At 40.2% G+C, this 14832-nt stretch overlaps 1 protein-coding gene across 1 annotated transcript in view; it reads right to left on the reverse strand.

Moving 5' to 3' along the window:
* Positions 1-14832, reverse strand: part of MTHFD1L (methylenetetrahydrofolate dehydrogenase (NADP+ dependent) 1 like) — a 139947-nt gene that overhangs the window by 116064 nt on the left and 9051 nt on the right. The window contains exons 7-9 of the mRNA XM_054279702.1: positions 7635-7746; positions 2860-2939; positions 2054-2151 (exon numbers count right to left, since the gene is read on the reverse strand). Of these exons, the coding sequence (XP_054135677.1) occupies positions 2054-2151; positions 2860-2939; positions 7635-7746 (290 nt within the window). The remainder of the gene's footprint in view (positions 1-2053; positions 2152-2859; positions 2940-7634; positions 7747-14832) is intronic.

The following is a 14832-nucleotide window of genomic DNA, read 5'->3' on the forward strand; positions in this document are numbered from 1 at the left end:
AATATATTCTCTGTATTGGAAATACCAGAATTATTCAATATGTTATGTTATTCAGTATTGCTGGAGATGTGCAAAAGTGGTTCTTCTGCATGAATGAAAACTGTTAAGCAAGAAGTCCACTACTGACAATGCTAAGTGATAATTTACAAAATACAGAAAAATTTAAAAGACGGAGGAAGGCTCTACATCTACTCACCTGACATTTCTTTTTTACTGCATACTGTAAAAAAATTTTCCATTCCATTTCCAATATATATGGAAATACTTCAACCCAGATCTCACAGAAATCAAAAAGCAGATGTTCTTAGTTTTAGTGCTTAAGCAGCTTTGCCTCACTTTCAATGAATACTCCATCTGTTTCCACACAACGTGGTGTATTACTGAAAGCTTACATTTTATTACAGGATACTTTCCATCTGAAGGGATTTTTTACATTTAAAAGAAAAACGACAAAGCTATAGAGTTAGCAGATAAATGCAAGTCCTATTACTAATTATATAATATTTATTATACTATACATATTATATTATGGTGTATATATATACACACACACCCCACTATTTATTAATTATATAATTATTGATGTACTAAACACACAATGTCATAGAGAGGGTTGGGAATACCTTTTAGTGAGTTTTTTTTTACCATTACCCTCATGACATCACATACTTTAACTTTTAATTGCATTATTTAAGGATAGTTTTTTAGGCTTCAATTCTAAAAATTGAATTCTAGAATTCCAGAAAAAGCTCAAGCATTTCTGCCTCCTTGTGTCCCTGGTCACAAGGGAAAACTCATTCTTTTGGCATCTCTGGTTTAAATTACATTTGTGTTCATTCCCATTGAACTGTTGTAAGAGACAGTGAAAAATAAATCAAAATACAACATTTTGTCACAGCTTTCCAAAACGACACCAGCAGGATTCAGAATTACAGAATCATAGACTGGCTGGGGTTGGAAGGGACCTCTAGAAGTCATCTGGTCCAACCCCCCTGCTCATGCAGGGGCATCTAGAGCTGGTTAGTTGCCTATGTCCAGGTGGCTTCTGAATGTCTCCTAGGATGGACGCTCCACAACCACCCTGCACATCTGTGTCAATATTTGGTCACCCTCACAGTGAAGAAGTATTTCCTGATGTTCAAATGGAGCTTCCTGGGTTTCAGTTTGTGCTCACTGCTGATGGTTCTGTCCCTGGGCTCCATTGAAAAGAGCCTGCCTCATTCCTGTTTGTATTACTGTACATTGTATTTAGACACATTGGTAAGATCCTCCTATCCTCCAGACTATGGGGTTCCAACTCTCTCAGACTTTCTTCTGGTGCCAGGTTCCTTCGGCATCTGCAGAAGCAGGTGTATCAATAAGCACAAAAAAAATGTTGACACTTTCCTCACTTTCAAGCCATTGGTTCCTCTCTCTGTCACCCAACACAACCAACACACAGCAAAGCACTTTAGCAAAGTGAAGAGCTCAGACTGCTTTAAATATCAGAGATGTCAGCAATCATGCCAAGGCAGACCTGAAATCCCTGAGGCCCAGACACGGGCCTTGGGAAGTGAATGACAGGAGCTGATTGAAAAGATTCTGGCTATGAGAATAAATATGCTTCCTGCTTTTCACACCCACACAGGAATTTAAAAGTCTAATGCAGAAGAAAGTACTTCTACTGAGGGAAGAAAATAAATACAAACTCAAATGCCACTGAAACCACTGAGCCTTAACTAAACACCTTCCTACACCAGGGTTCAGCCATTAGGAACCTCTTGCCTTTTGTATTTCTGTTGGTGTTGCACAAGACTTCTCCTCCCTTTGACAATGAAACCTTCCAGCTTCAGGACTTCATGAAATAAAGCTTGGCTCCAATGTAAAAATCAAAGTAAAAATCGATATCAAACAGAAGCCCACGGTCATGATGAAGCGTACAAGAGAATGGCACAACATATAATCCATATAAGATTAAAAATTATTTAGGCACAGCACATTTTTAAGTTGTCACACTTGCTTGCTCTTTTTAAAAATATTTTTCACTTTTTTTTTCTTTAGAAGCACTTATTACCTGGGCACTGGGGAGACAGGCTGCAGTTTCAAGCTGTGGAGGTCCCACTTCCTGTACTGCTGGGACTGGATCCATCGCTCCATGTTTTTTACCATGTTCTGGTTTTAAACAAGAAAACAGCACACAACAGCTGCATCATAAATGCTGAACAGCAATTTCAAACAATCTCTAGAGTATGTTGAAATAACTTCTACAGCAAAGGCTAACAAAAAGCCCCAAACTTAAAAATTTTTCCATTTCATGGTTTTAGGACAAAGTAAGAGCCACTTTTCTATTGTATGACCACATTTCAAAAAGGAACAATCCCACTAACACATAAGTGGCAGAGAAGATTCTCTAATTAGGCAGTTGGACATTTTATTCTGATCAAGACAGAGAATTACTATTCTTCTCTCACACCTTAAAAATAATGGAAGATACTGATTGTTCACTGACTGACACATGCTGCTTCCAAAATTAAATAATATAGTTTTGGGCCCTCTATCCATTTTAATGCAAAAATGCAGATACAATTAATCTTCTCAGTCTTACCAAAGTGAGTGACATTAGCCTATTGACACAAGTGCTTCTGCCAACCTTTACTGTATTAACCACAATTATGAGATGTCTGACTTTTAATTTACCTTTCTCTAATTAAATGCAACAGGTATTACTCTATCTGATTAAGAGCTGCTATTAAAATGGAAGTCATGTAAGATGATCAAAAGAGTAAAACAAATACAAACTGTAGAAGCAATTTCTGCAACTTATAGAAAGAGCAACAAATCTGCAACATTGGTACAATCTACAAACAGAGGTACACTAACCTGCATTCTCATTGCTACTGCAAGAGAACCAACAGTCTTTTCAGCAGCAGGGTTGTTCTGCTGACCATAGCTGTGTTTCTCTGAAAAATATAAGTATTGCAGTTATAGATCACAAATCTTCTGTGAGTGGGAGCATGTGTATTTGAAAATTACATCCAAATAAAAAATTTCTGAAGGTTGACTTGAAATTTAACAATATTACTGACAAAATTATAGGTGGCTTCTCTAATACTTCAAATGAAACCAACCAGAAGGATGAATAGACTATGAAAATCAGAGAGTAACTGTATGTTCTGAAACATATTACATAAACCTACACAAAGAAATTCGCACAGCTGTATTTGAAAAGCTACATACATTCTTAAACAGAACACCTAAATGAGCATGGTAAAGACTGTCTTCTCTTTGACACACACACTACAGTGGGCAAGAACAATGAAATGATCACAAATACCATACAGGATTATTATAACTTAGAAATAGTAGATGCAATTTTTTTTTTTTTTTTTTGAATAGCAACAGTTATCTTCATCAGCATGATACTAAAAGCAGGTATTCTGGATAGTCTACACAAAACAGAGTGACTTCAACTTCAGAGACAGCTATAATTGTTTCTAGTGGCAATATATCAAATGATAATCATACATTAGCTACCCCAACTAAACATATTATTTTGTCATTTTGCTGTAATCCTTCTTCTGGCTTGTTCTTCTGTTGTTGCTCATTGACTTTTATCTAGACACAATTTCTCCAAAATTCACATCCTAGTCTCTGTGGGCATATCAAGGCCGTGGCCACATTCTGAAGGGCGTAGATATAATTGTAATAAAAAATAACAAATGTACGCTGACAGCTTTAACCTTTCTGCCACGGGGGAACTGAAGTGCAAGCCCTGCCCTGGTCAAGCTCTTGCTCTGTTCACCCCTTCTGTACTGGTCATAAAAGGCTCACGTTTCCTTGCACAACCACCCCTCCCAACAAGGGTCCCAGACAGCAGGGCACAGGACACACAGACTGGAGACAGGGTGGCAGCCACAGCCCACTCTCCCACACCCACTGCTGAGGGAGCAGGAGACCCTCCCTGCAGACCCTCAGCCTCACTCCATGTGTTTCCTGACCCTTTCTCAAACCTTCCTGCCAGCAGGCATCCACACATCAGTGACACAGCTAACCAAGCTGAAGGCAACAGTCCTCATATTAAACTCTAATTAAGAAAGTGTCTGAAAAGTCCTTCTTGCGTTAACATTTGCAATTAAAACAAACAAATAAATAAACAAAAACCCAACAATTTCTTCTGGAGATGCTCAGCTTTAGATTTAGACAGAGGAGTTTTACTAGAAAAGTCTATTACAGTCATAAGCTGACTCTTGTTGCTTTGAGACCAGGCTGGGAGAGCTGCCAAACAGACAAATGAAGTAGGAAGAATGAAGTTTAAAATCCCCTTTCAGACAGCTGTGCTTTACAGAAACATTTTGACTTTTTATGTTATTTGGCTTAATTCAACTATTTTTATCAGGGCAGAGCTAGCATGTGTGTAAATACATATTAAAATTAGACAATTCCCTTCAATAAACTATTTCTCTCAGACTGCCTATGCTACACAGTCACCCCACAAATGACTAACCAGGCTTTTACAGGGGTGAAGGGGAAGCTAGAGGTGAAAGTCATGCATGCATGGAGTTAGCAAGACAATCACAGGATTGCAACAGCTCTCCTAGGATAAATTTTCCACATGGAAGCTGCAATAGCACTCTCTGCTTCAGACTATGGTCAGTTCAGCTGAACTTTAGATATTGTGCTCCCTCCTCTGACTCATACCCTATTGTGCAGGTGAGTGAGAGCTGCTGCCATGTGCTACCTGTCTGCTCAGGCAGCTCAGAAGAGAGAAGAGATGGGGAAATGGTTGAATTTCCCACTAACATACTTAAACCATGTGGGCTTCAGTTTTCAAGTGACCCCAAAGGAGTTGGACATCAAATCTCAAATAATTCTGTCATCCTTAAGTTTTGTTCAGAAAGTTACTTTCATTTCCATACATTCACATATAAAGTATATTCCTGCAAGACTCTACCAGCACTCACCTGATTCCAAGACTGTCAGTGCAACAGAAGCAGATGTTGCACTGCTAGAAAATTGCAGAATGTTTTAAAATTGTGATAATTTAAAAACCTTTGGTCAAAAAATACTTGAAAAAGAATTGCCACTTTGGAGTGAACACTTTTATCTCTACTCTCCTGATTTACAACATTACATTTCCCCAGTTCAGCTACATGCTTGGAAATTCTGAGTGCTTTTAAAACATGCAAGTGTGTTAGACAACATGCACACCCACACAAGTTGGAAATCTAGCCACCATCTACCAAGAACAAATGTTATTTCATGGCCATTATTGCTTTCAGGCTTCATTTAGCTCCTGTGACCCCACAGATGTTAAGTCGGACATTTCTAAAGCAAGAAAAAATCCAGAACAATTTCCAAGCACCTCAGCCAGATTCCATGGAAGTCAAGAGACAGTTATAAGACTCAGTTGTTTCTCCAAGGTCACAATTACCCCGCAATGGGCTTTCCACAAACATCTTGCATCTAAACTAAGTGCATTCTTCCTGTCAGACACCTGTGTTTCATGTTCCTCTCTAGTAAGCCTTGAGACCAACATTTTTATAGCTGGTAAAATGCATTTCTGCTGTAATTTTGGAGTTACCCCAAAGTTCTGACAACCTCAAAAGCATTACCAAAAGACAGAGAGACATTTGGTAGAGTTCTAGCTAGATTATCTTGATAAAAATCTCATGCTGTCTTTCAAAAAAAAATGCAGTACTCAACAGAGTGCTACAACTTGAAAAATGCAAAGAGATGTAGATGTTTATGCCAAATCTTACATTTCCTGCATTAGAAATGAACGTTACTGTGGTGTGCAATGCAGTTTTTCTAACAACACTTTCAGAGAAGGGAAACACTAATATTATCTATAGTTCTTTAGAGTAACTAAGGCATGAAGATATTTAAGTCTTAAGATGTAGCATGCAGTTATACTGCATAACTTTGAGGCCTGTGAAGGCTCAGACTCACTTCTCAATGCAGAGAATTAGGAATCTGAAAGTGGGGCTTGCACCAGGCAGCACACAGTGCTGGGAGAGTCCAGTCAATCCTGGTGCCCACTCAGGCTGCATGGACTGACTTACCCCATCCTGTCAGAACCACCCCAGGTCTGTCACATGAGAGGTTTCTGCCTTCAGGATTAAAATGAGGGGAGATTCCTATTTATTTATTTATTTATTTTTAGGTATGACTGCTGTACCACCACTCCCTCTCTTCTCTATTCCTTTCCCTTCCTCCCCCACTCCTCCTTCATGTAAGGCTGTGTCATGCTGGGTACCTGCTCAAGAGATCTGTGTGCCAAGCCCTGCCCTACAGATACTTTAACAATTATATCCAAAAACCCCTAGGGGCAACAAATGGGCATTAGAGATGCAAGGAGTCTCTTTGTCACTAGTCCAGGATTCTTTTTGGACAACTTGTGCAGCATCAGGAAGGGAAAAGGCTTGGTACCCACCCTTGATATCCTCAGCAGGATCAGAGATCTGCTTTGGGAGGCTGACAGTGAATGTCCAAATGCCTTCAGACAATCAAGTGAATAATAACCCAGATCTCCACACCTGCAGTGTCTGTTCAAGTCAAGGGTATATCATGAAAGACAAGGAAAAAATCTATTGCTAAGGCCATGCTTTGCATGGGAACAGCAGCTGCTCTTTTATGAGCCTGATCTTGCATTAGCTCTGCATGGAGTATCTGCTTCATTTGCCCTTAGGGAATACCCTTAGTTTAAAATCCATGCAATTAGGTTTTCTCAGCTTTATGCTCATTCCACACTTTTGGTCAATAGATGTAAATCTAGTGCACTTGTGATAAGATTTTAAAAAACCCCAGATTAATCAGTCATGCTATCCATGTACTTACTCATTTTCCTATTCATTTGCAGCATAATCTCATTGGGATGCTGAGCAGTCAAATTCATATACACACCAAAAATCTAGAAAATATCTAGATCTAGAAAATCTAGATATTCATAGAATTTTAAGAAATTTTACAGGAGATGTAAAATTACATGTTGTTTATTACTATTACACATTATTCTAGCAGCAGAGTAACTTCTGGGAAGATTTCTTAATTTTATTCCCAAGAAAATTCTGTAGCATTTTTTCAACTGAGAAATCATTGAACACATACACCCTCCACAACAAGTTAGGGGAAAAGGAAGGAGATGAATCCAAACCCTTTTTTGATGGAAAAATGACTGCAGGAGACATTCTGCCTCTTCTTAACTACACATGATTTCTGTACTCCCTCCTCTGCAGTTTCACAGCACTTTGCAGTTGATGTTTCTTCCCTTCTCCTTTTCCCATATTCCAGGTGAGCCCACAGAAGTCATAGGATAAAACACTACACAAAACAGCACTATGTAATAGCGCATCTGATGACCCAAAAAAGTCAACAGATGACGACTTTTGACTCTGAACACTCTGAATCCTTTGGGTCATCACTTATCTAACCATCCTGGTATGAAGAATCCGTTCCAACCTTTCTTCTCCCGCCCAACATCTTTTCCCTATTTATACACCAGAGAAAGGTGTGCACATGCCCTGTGCACACTCCTTTAAAGGCCCTCACAGAGATGCGGCTTTTAACCACGCTGCATTGTCACCAAGATGCCACACCCATCCCAAAGGCTCACTGCACACCACTGGCAAGAGCTGTTCCCTTTTATCACCTCTTACCTGGCAGAGGATCACGAGCACAGTTGATGATGGTGGCCCCAGGCTTTGTGCAGCTCACAGGAACACCGTGGGGTTTCGTGCTGCCGAACACCACCGCGTCTGCGTGACGGAGCTGGGCACAGCCCAAAGCACCCCCAGAAACAAAACAAGCACTTCATCTTAGAAACACACACTTGGATAGGCATCTTAAAAATATTCACACTTACACAGCAATAGCCTTTTGAGCAAAGCTTTTACAGACAACAAGAACAAAAACTGATCCAAACTGATAGTTTGATTCTTACCTGCAACGAAACTTAATAGCATTTAAAATTAAGTTAGGTAAACAAAATGTGAGATCAGGTGAATGAGGTCAAAGTATCAATATTTAATGGGAATTATATCCTTCCAAACAAAAAGTTCTACCATTGTCCTAAAGTCCAAAATAACTTTGAGTAACTTAAGAAAAAGAAGGGTTGAAAGACAGTAAATAGGCACTTATAAAGAGTACAGTCAGATTGTCTGACAGTAGAAAACCAGGCCAGCTGTCAGGAATGCAGGATGGCCCCTTCTGCGAAGATCAGTGCCTTTGAATACCAATTAAAGCACTTCTTTCCTTCTCAGCTCATGTCTGCTAATCACTGCCCCTGATTTAGCTCAACCCAGCAATGTTGGAGCAAAAGTGGTTACCACAAAAATTCTTATAATCAAAGACCCAAGTGCCTTTCTCTCCCCACTTCCTCTGAAACAGAGTCCTTTACCAGAATCACCATGAGATAATAGACAGCACCAGAGGCAGATGTATTGAGAAACACCAAAAAAGCAAAACACAGACATAGCATTGCCTCAAGCCTGACTACAAAAATTATTTCAGAAATGCAGCAGCTTTGGTAATATTTTGGATAAACGTAAATTAATTCCAAGTGTCACAAACCCAGTGAGCCACTCTGTGAATTGATTTGTGACTGACAAGAGTTCCAGCTTCTTTTTTGGCCAAAAGTGCTCTGACACAGCCCTGCCCAACACTCTTGCCAAGAAAGAACAGCTACAAATCTTGTCAGGATAGCAGGTTTTTGGCACAGCTGAGCATCCAGGAGGGGAGAAGAACGTAACTGCTGCGGAAAAGGCAGAAAACTAAAAAAACTCCATCTTCCCCTCAGAGGACCCAAGGATGGCCTAACCCTCCTTTGAGATCCCCATGTGGAAACAAAGACAGAAATGTGGGAGAAGGTTTACTTGCTTAACAAATTACTAATGCAATGAGCTGATTCAGGCTTCAGTCACAGGTCCAGCAACACTCCTGTGATTGCCTGTGCACAGCCATTCAGCCTTGTTCAAATTGGTCACACTCCTGAGTCTAATGCAAATATCAGCTTACAGGCCACTCCCAGAGGGGCACATAAGTCATAATGCTTGCCCAGTGTCAGGTCAAATGGTACTGGGAAATCTGCAAGGAAATCTGGATAAAAAGATGCTGCAATGCCTCATGTACCAAAAAAACCATGCTGAAGGCACACCTTACCCTGCAAAAGAAGGAAATCTCTGCTGTAACAATCAACATCAACACAGAGAAAAACAGTGATTTTTCTCAGTTGCATAATCACAGCCTTTTTTTTTTGCAAGGAAAAAATAATTCACATTCTAGCAGTTATAAATCATATACTGTAAGTCAAGATGCCTTTCCATGCAAAGCCTCTGGGACAAGGACTAAGAGCTTTGCGCAGCGCTTAGCATCGTGAGTTGATGAACAAGTTGAGACCTGTATGCAACAAGTAATAATTCTGATGAATGTTCAGCCAACATGCTTATGACAGAATTTATTCAATGTAACTGTAATGTCAGAAAACAACTGATGGAACCAAATATTCATCTCTATGACTACCGGCCCTAATGTTGAAAAATGTTCTTAACAGCTGAACACAATTATTTTTGTAGCCAACATTAACGGTGGTTCAGATCGCTAACATCACACATACCCATAAATTTTAGCAGAAAACCAGCTGGACCTTTCATCTCATTGCCCTGCCCCACCTCCTCCATGAAAAAAGTTGTATCACATGGCAGCAAGGAGTTGTAACATAGGCTCAAGACACACTGATTTCTCAGAGCCTTCCCCAGTGTGATTTCCTTTCCCTTATTTCACAAAGAAAACAATATTTTATGTGCAACTATTGAAAAAGTTCCTGCAGAGTCAATAAAATATATATATCACAAACATTTTTGAGATTTTTTCCCCTGTAAGTATTTTTTAAATGCATATCCAGAAACTGGGAGAGCAAGTCCACTGAAAGCAAAATACTTGTGTACAGAATTTTGGGTATCCTTGGAAGAGATTTATGTGATCTCCATCAGGGAATTTTAGTTTCACTTGCAAGAAGTTGTGTCCATGCCTCCTTTGCTTTTAGATTTTTCTCTCTTGCCATAACCCACCCTTTTGACTGCCTGTTTAGTCACTAAAGCAAGAAGCAAGCCTTGGCACGCGTGTTCAGTGTCAACTCCTACATCAGAAACTGATCACGGACGTGAGAGATGGAAAAGTCCAATGAAATAATCACAGTTAGCCTCCCCTGGCAAATGCATCACAGTCCCTGCACAGAGGACACAGAGGACACATCTGACAGGAACCAGATGTTACAGGCAGCCATAGCCAGAAGGTCAAGGAGATACCCATGAGGGAGAGCATGTGGCTGCCTGCCTCACGCTTCCTGGACAGCCAGGCTCCATCCCATCAGGCTGGCCAGAGGAAGGAATGACAAGCAGCAGGCCAAACCCTCCCTAATGCACTAGGCAACTGGCTGGAGACAAAGCCAAGAGTCCAGCAGTATCCTGCCTTCTCACCGGTAAATATTTTTTCAGTTGGGAAGAGCTGTGCCAATAAATAATCTGCAACCTTACCTCATAACAAAATATGATCCCCTCCACCAAGATTTAAGTTGAAGCAGATTAAGAAGCACCACCCATTCCCAAGACAGAACACCAAATGTTAAAACAACAATACAGACTTTCCAGCCAAGTATTAAATGATAATGGCACAAAGTAGCTGTATATTACAGATCACTGAAACTCCATTTTGCTGTGAAGACTGCATAAAATTTTCATTTTCCCATAGTTAAAATGGACTGCTACAAAAGCCATTTTTAAATGCATGATCAAACAGAATAAAAATTAAAATTAAAAATTGAAATGTAGACCCTCAGAGTCCTGGATATGAAGCTAGGCCATATAAAATTAAAGAGATGTGATGAGGAATAGAAATCTGATTTGAAGTTTTTTCACAACTCTCTTCATGAAAAAACTCTTGTTGCACATTAGTTTACAGATCAGGTTACACTTTAACCACAGCAATTCTAACTTCTATCTGAAATTTTGAAATTTTTTTCAGTCAGTGACTGGTTTCAGGTACTTTTTCCACCAAGGCATGTACTAATTACATGGTTTCTTCCAGTTTTCCCTGCCACATCACCCTGAATGCACTTGTTCTACACAGTGCACTTGAAAATCAAGCCCACACCTTTGCTGTGGGCTCAAGCCTGCCACTATGACCCACACTTTAGCAACTGCTTCTCTAGCTTACAGACAGGGGATAGACTTCAAAATTGCAAGGAACAGAGATGATGTGCATAAGATGTTGAAGTGGAAATACTTTGTCTACATCATCATCATTAGAAACACTCAGGGAGCTTCCCTCTCCTCACCTCTTACAGGATCCATGTGCCTGGTCTCCTGTTCCTTCATGCTCACAATACAAAATGTGTTCTTCTGCCCATAACAAGAGTCTTAGCAAGAAAGGAAAACTAGGAGAGCAAATAGCTCAGAAATGTCTGAGAGTTTGAAGCTCACGTGTGGGCTCTAAGTAAATGCACACTGTGGCCAAAAGAAGCTCTTTTTCAACCTGAAAAGGAAACTCCCATTCAGCACTCCAGCTGAACCACTGAACCACTCTCATAGTTCTTAACCTCACTTTTGCAAACAACTTTTCTATTCCTACTTATACCTAGACAGACCAATGCTCACTTCTTTTACAATAAAATTGTATGATAGCAGCTCTCTTAAAACAGACACGATGTCGTTCACAGATGGACAACATTAAAGATGATGTGCTGAAATAATGACTGACTGAATTTAGATGACTGAAACAAAATTCTGTTTTCTTACAGGTATTAAGTATTACCCATGTTTTAGCAAGAAAATAATCCATTTTTTTTCCAATATGAATCTACTTGACAACTTCCTTTCAAACTAGAAAGCATAATTCTGACATAAAAAAGGAAGGATTAAAGACATCAGCTCCTATTCTTCACATGTAATACTGAACTGACTTTTGGGGAGTCCCATTTTAAAATTTCAGGAGACATGTCCCTAAAAGTATGTCACTAGGTCATACTTCAGGCACAATGCAGTGAATGTACTTTGAAGAGCTATCTACACAAAGCTTAACAGAATGATAACATCTTAAGTATTTTCTCTAAGATGCTTCTGTCTTTATCTCTCACTTTGTAACTTCTTTTACATTGAACCTATCAATGCAAACAGAACAATGTTTCTTCACGACAACTTTGCACAGATGTGCCAGAATCTTCCAAAATGCTTTCTTCCATTTGTGAACTATTAGAAAACCCAGAAAGCTCAACAGTTCTGAAGGACACGGCTCTGCTGTGAGAACTGAAGGCAAGCAAACCAAAATGGAACAAAAAGAAGTATTAATAATCTGCTCAACTTAAAAAACATGAAGTGGAGAGGGAAAAGAACATTGAGTGTCCATTATTTCAGAGCAAAGCAATGAAATGGAAATGTACCATTATTTATTTTATTCCTTTTTCCTGCCATAAGACAGAACAGGCTTGCTTTAAAGGAGCACATTAAGTCAGATGGTAGATGGCATTATGCTGTTTGTTAGGAGAGCTACCCCTACGTTTTCAAACTTTTCCCAAGGTGGATTAAAACATAGTTCCTCTTGATCATTTTCAAAATATTTTTGCAAAAGTGGACAAGCGAAAAAAGAAATAACAAGTGCATAGCAATACCAAACCTCATAGAAAAAATCTACAAACTTAGTGTTGTGTAACTCATTTAAATTAAAAGAATTTCTAAAGGAAACACTTGTTGTTATGCTGTCCTTTTTAAAAAGAAGAACAAATCATCAGAGCTAGTAGGTAGCTAGTAGGTAATGCAGTAACCACTTAAGAAAGGCATTACATGGTTAAGGTTAGAGTTAGTGCTCCAATGCAAATAGGCCTGGCCAATGGATTACAACAAATAACATTCTGCTACCCTTAAGATAAAATTCTCCTTTCCTGGTATATATTGCAAAACAAATGCATCTCAGTGAAAAAATCATACTCTTCATAAGTTTATCCCTCACTTCCTAAATGAAGTTATGCTACCACAGGTTATACTTCCAAAAAACAGCACACAAACTGCCACCACAGAGGTGTCCTGTTCAGAGAAAGGAAAAGTTACTGCACTGCGTAGGAAAAACAAAACATGAATTGATTCTTTCAAGTCTTTGAAAAACTTAAACATCAACTAACACATTTTCTTACTTGAAATCTTGAAATTCAAATAACAAAAAAAAACAAGAGAAGAAACCTGGTGAACATTAAACCTGTTTTTCATAATCAGCATTTTAAACAAGCAGAAGAATATAAATTCTATAATCATGTTATCTAACAACATTGTCATTCAAATTCAAGTTGCTACAGTACTTCATTGTTAAAAACAATGGTTAGAAACTTGTGCTTAGTTTCTGACTCTCCAACTTCTGGGAATATGAAACAGGATAGTTTTCACTGCATGCATTAGATTTTATCAAGGAACTAGAGTTAACTATCAGAGTGACATCCAGACAGGTTCAGCACAGCTCTGGGATTACTGGCGACACGCTGCTCCAGGCACGCAGGTGAGGAAGAGGAAGGTAGGTTTCCCCTGGGCTCTGCTGATTAGTCCCACAGGCAAAGTACAAACTCTTTTACTGCCAAAAGTTAAAATGAACCTGGGAAGACTTAAGTGCACAAAGCCTCAAACTTAGGCTTCCCATTCTGTTTCCAATCAGTGGCCTGATCCAAGAGGTAAGCTATGGGGAATGCCAAAAAGCAAAGCATGATTATGGGAAAGCATCTGGATGGAAGGAAACAGAATTCTCTCCAGCTATTGACAGCACTGCACAAGCAGCTCTGGGCCCAATCCAGATTTTTTGCTGTGAACCAGTGGAAACACCTCTGGCCACCCTGTCACCCACCCCATCCAGCCCAGAGCAGTCCTCTAGCACAGCCCCAAGCGGTGAGAAATAGCTGAGGAATGAGACACGGCAAGGATCAAGTTCACAGCACTCCATCTCCCAGAGCGCCATATGCTTCCTAAGTGCTGTTAGTCACTTAAAAGCCCAGAGCTGAGACAGGCCTGACAAAAACATCCACAGCTGTGAAAACACGGGTGTGCCAGAGAACTTTCTATCCCAGCTGCTCGGATTTGTTTCCTCCGCCTGTCGGCGCCTCCAAGGCCCGGCGGTCGGAGCCCATCGGTTTGCCTTGGCTGCCACCCTGCGGCTCGGGCTGTCCAACACAAGAGCTGTCCCCAGCACCGAGCCTGCACCCTGCTGCACATGCCCCCAGGACAGTGCCACCCCAGCTGGAGCATCCTGTGGAATCTGGGACTAAGGAACAAACTGTTACGTTCCACAGGAAGTCATACCAACTTCTAAGTTGTGTCTAAAAGTTCCGCAAAAAGCAGACAGGGAGATCGTGCGAATCCTTCGGTTTAAGGCTCCTGAATTTCTTTGAATTCTTTTACGGTTCTCTTCAAAGATTAAGATTGGGATTTCTTTGTCCCAAGAGCAGCAACACTTTCAAACTTTTAGAACACAAATCCAGTGGAAGTAATTTCATGCAGATGACAGTATCACAGGACAAAAAAAAAGAGGGCATTTCTCTTGCACAGAGACAAAGCGAAAGGGAGAGCTAAAACATTTGTTGGATTCCTTTGGTGTAAAATAATGAAGTTAGAGCAGCTGCTGTTACATGTAATATTCTGGTAGAGGTCAGTGTTTGCACCATTTCTGAGCAAGCAGGAAGGAGAAAAGACCCTAAGCCACACTGGCTACCAGCAACCCCAGTGCCACCTGTGACTGCAAGTAGTCTCCCTCTTGGGAACGGCAGCTGAGGGCAGGATCATCAGGTGGGCAGGGATGGGCAGGCAGTGGGGATGCAGGATGAGGCCAGGC

Source organism: Melozone crissalis, unplaced genomic scaffold, assembly GCF_028551555.1.
Source record: "Melozone crissalis strain CALT ecotype California unplaced genomic scaffold, PUWL_Pcris_2 ptg000027l_1, whole genome shotgun sequence".
NCBI classification, from domain to species: domain Eukaryota; kingdom Metazoa; phylum Chordata; class Aves; order Passeriformes; family Passerellidae; genus Melozone; species Melozone crissalis.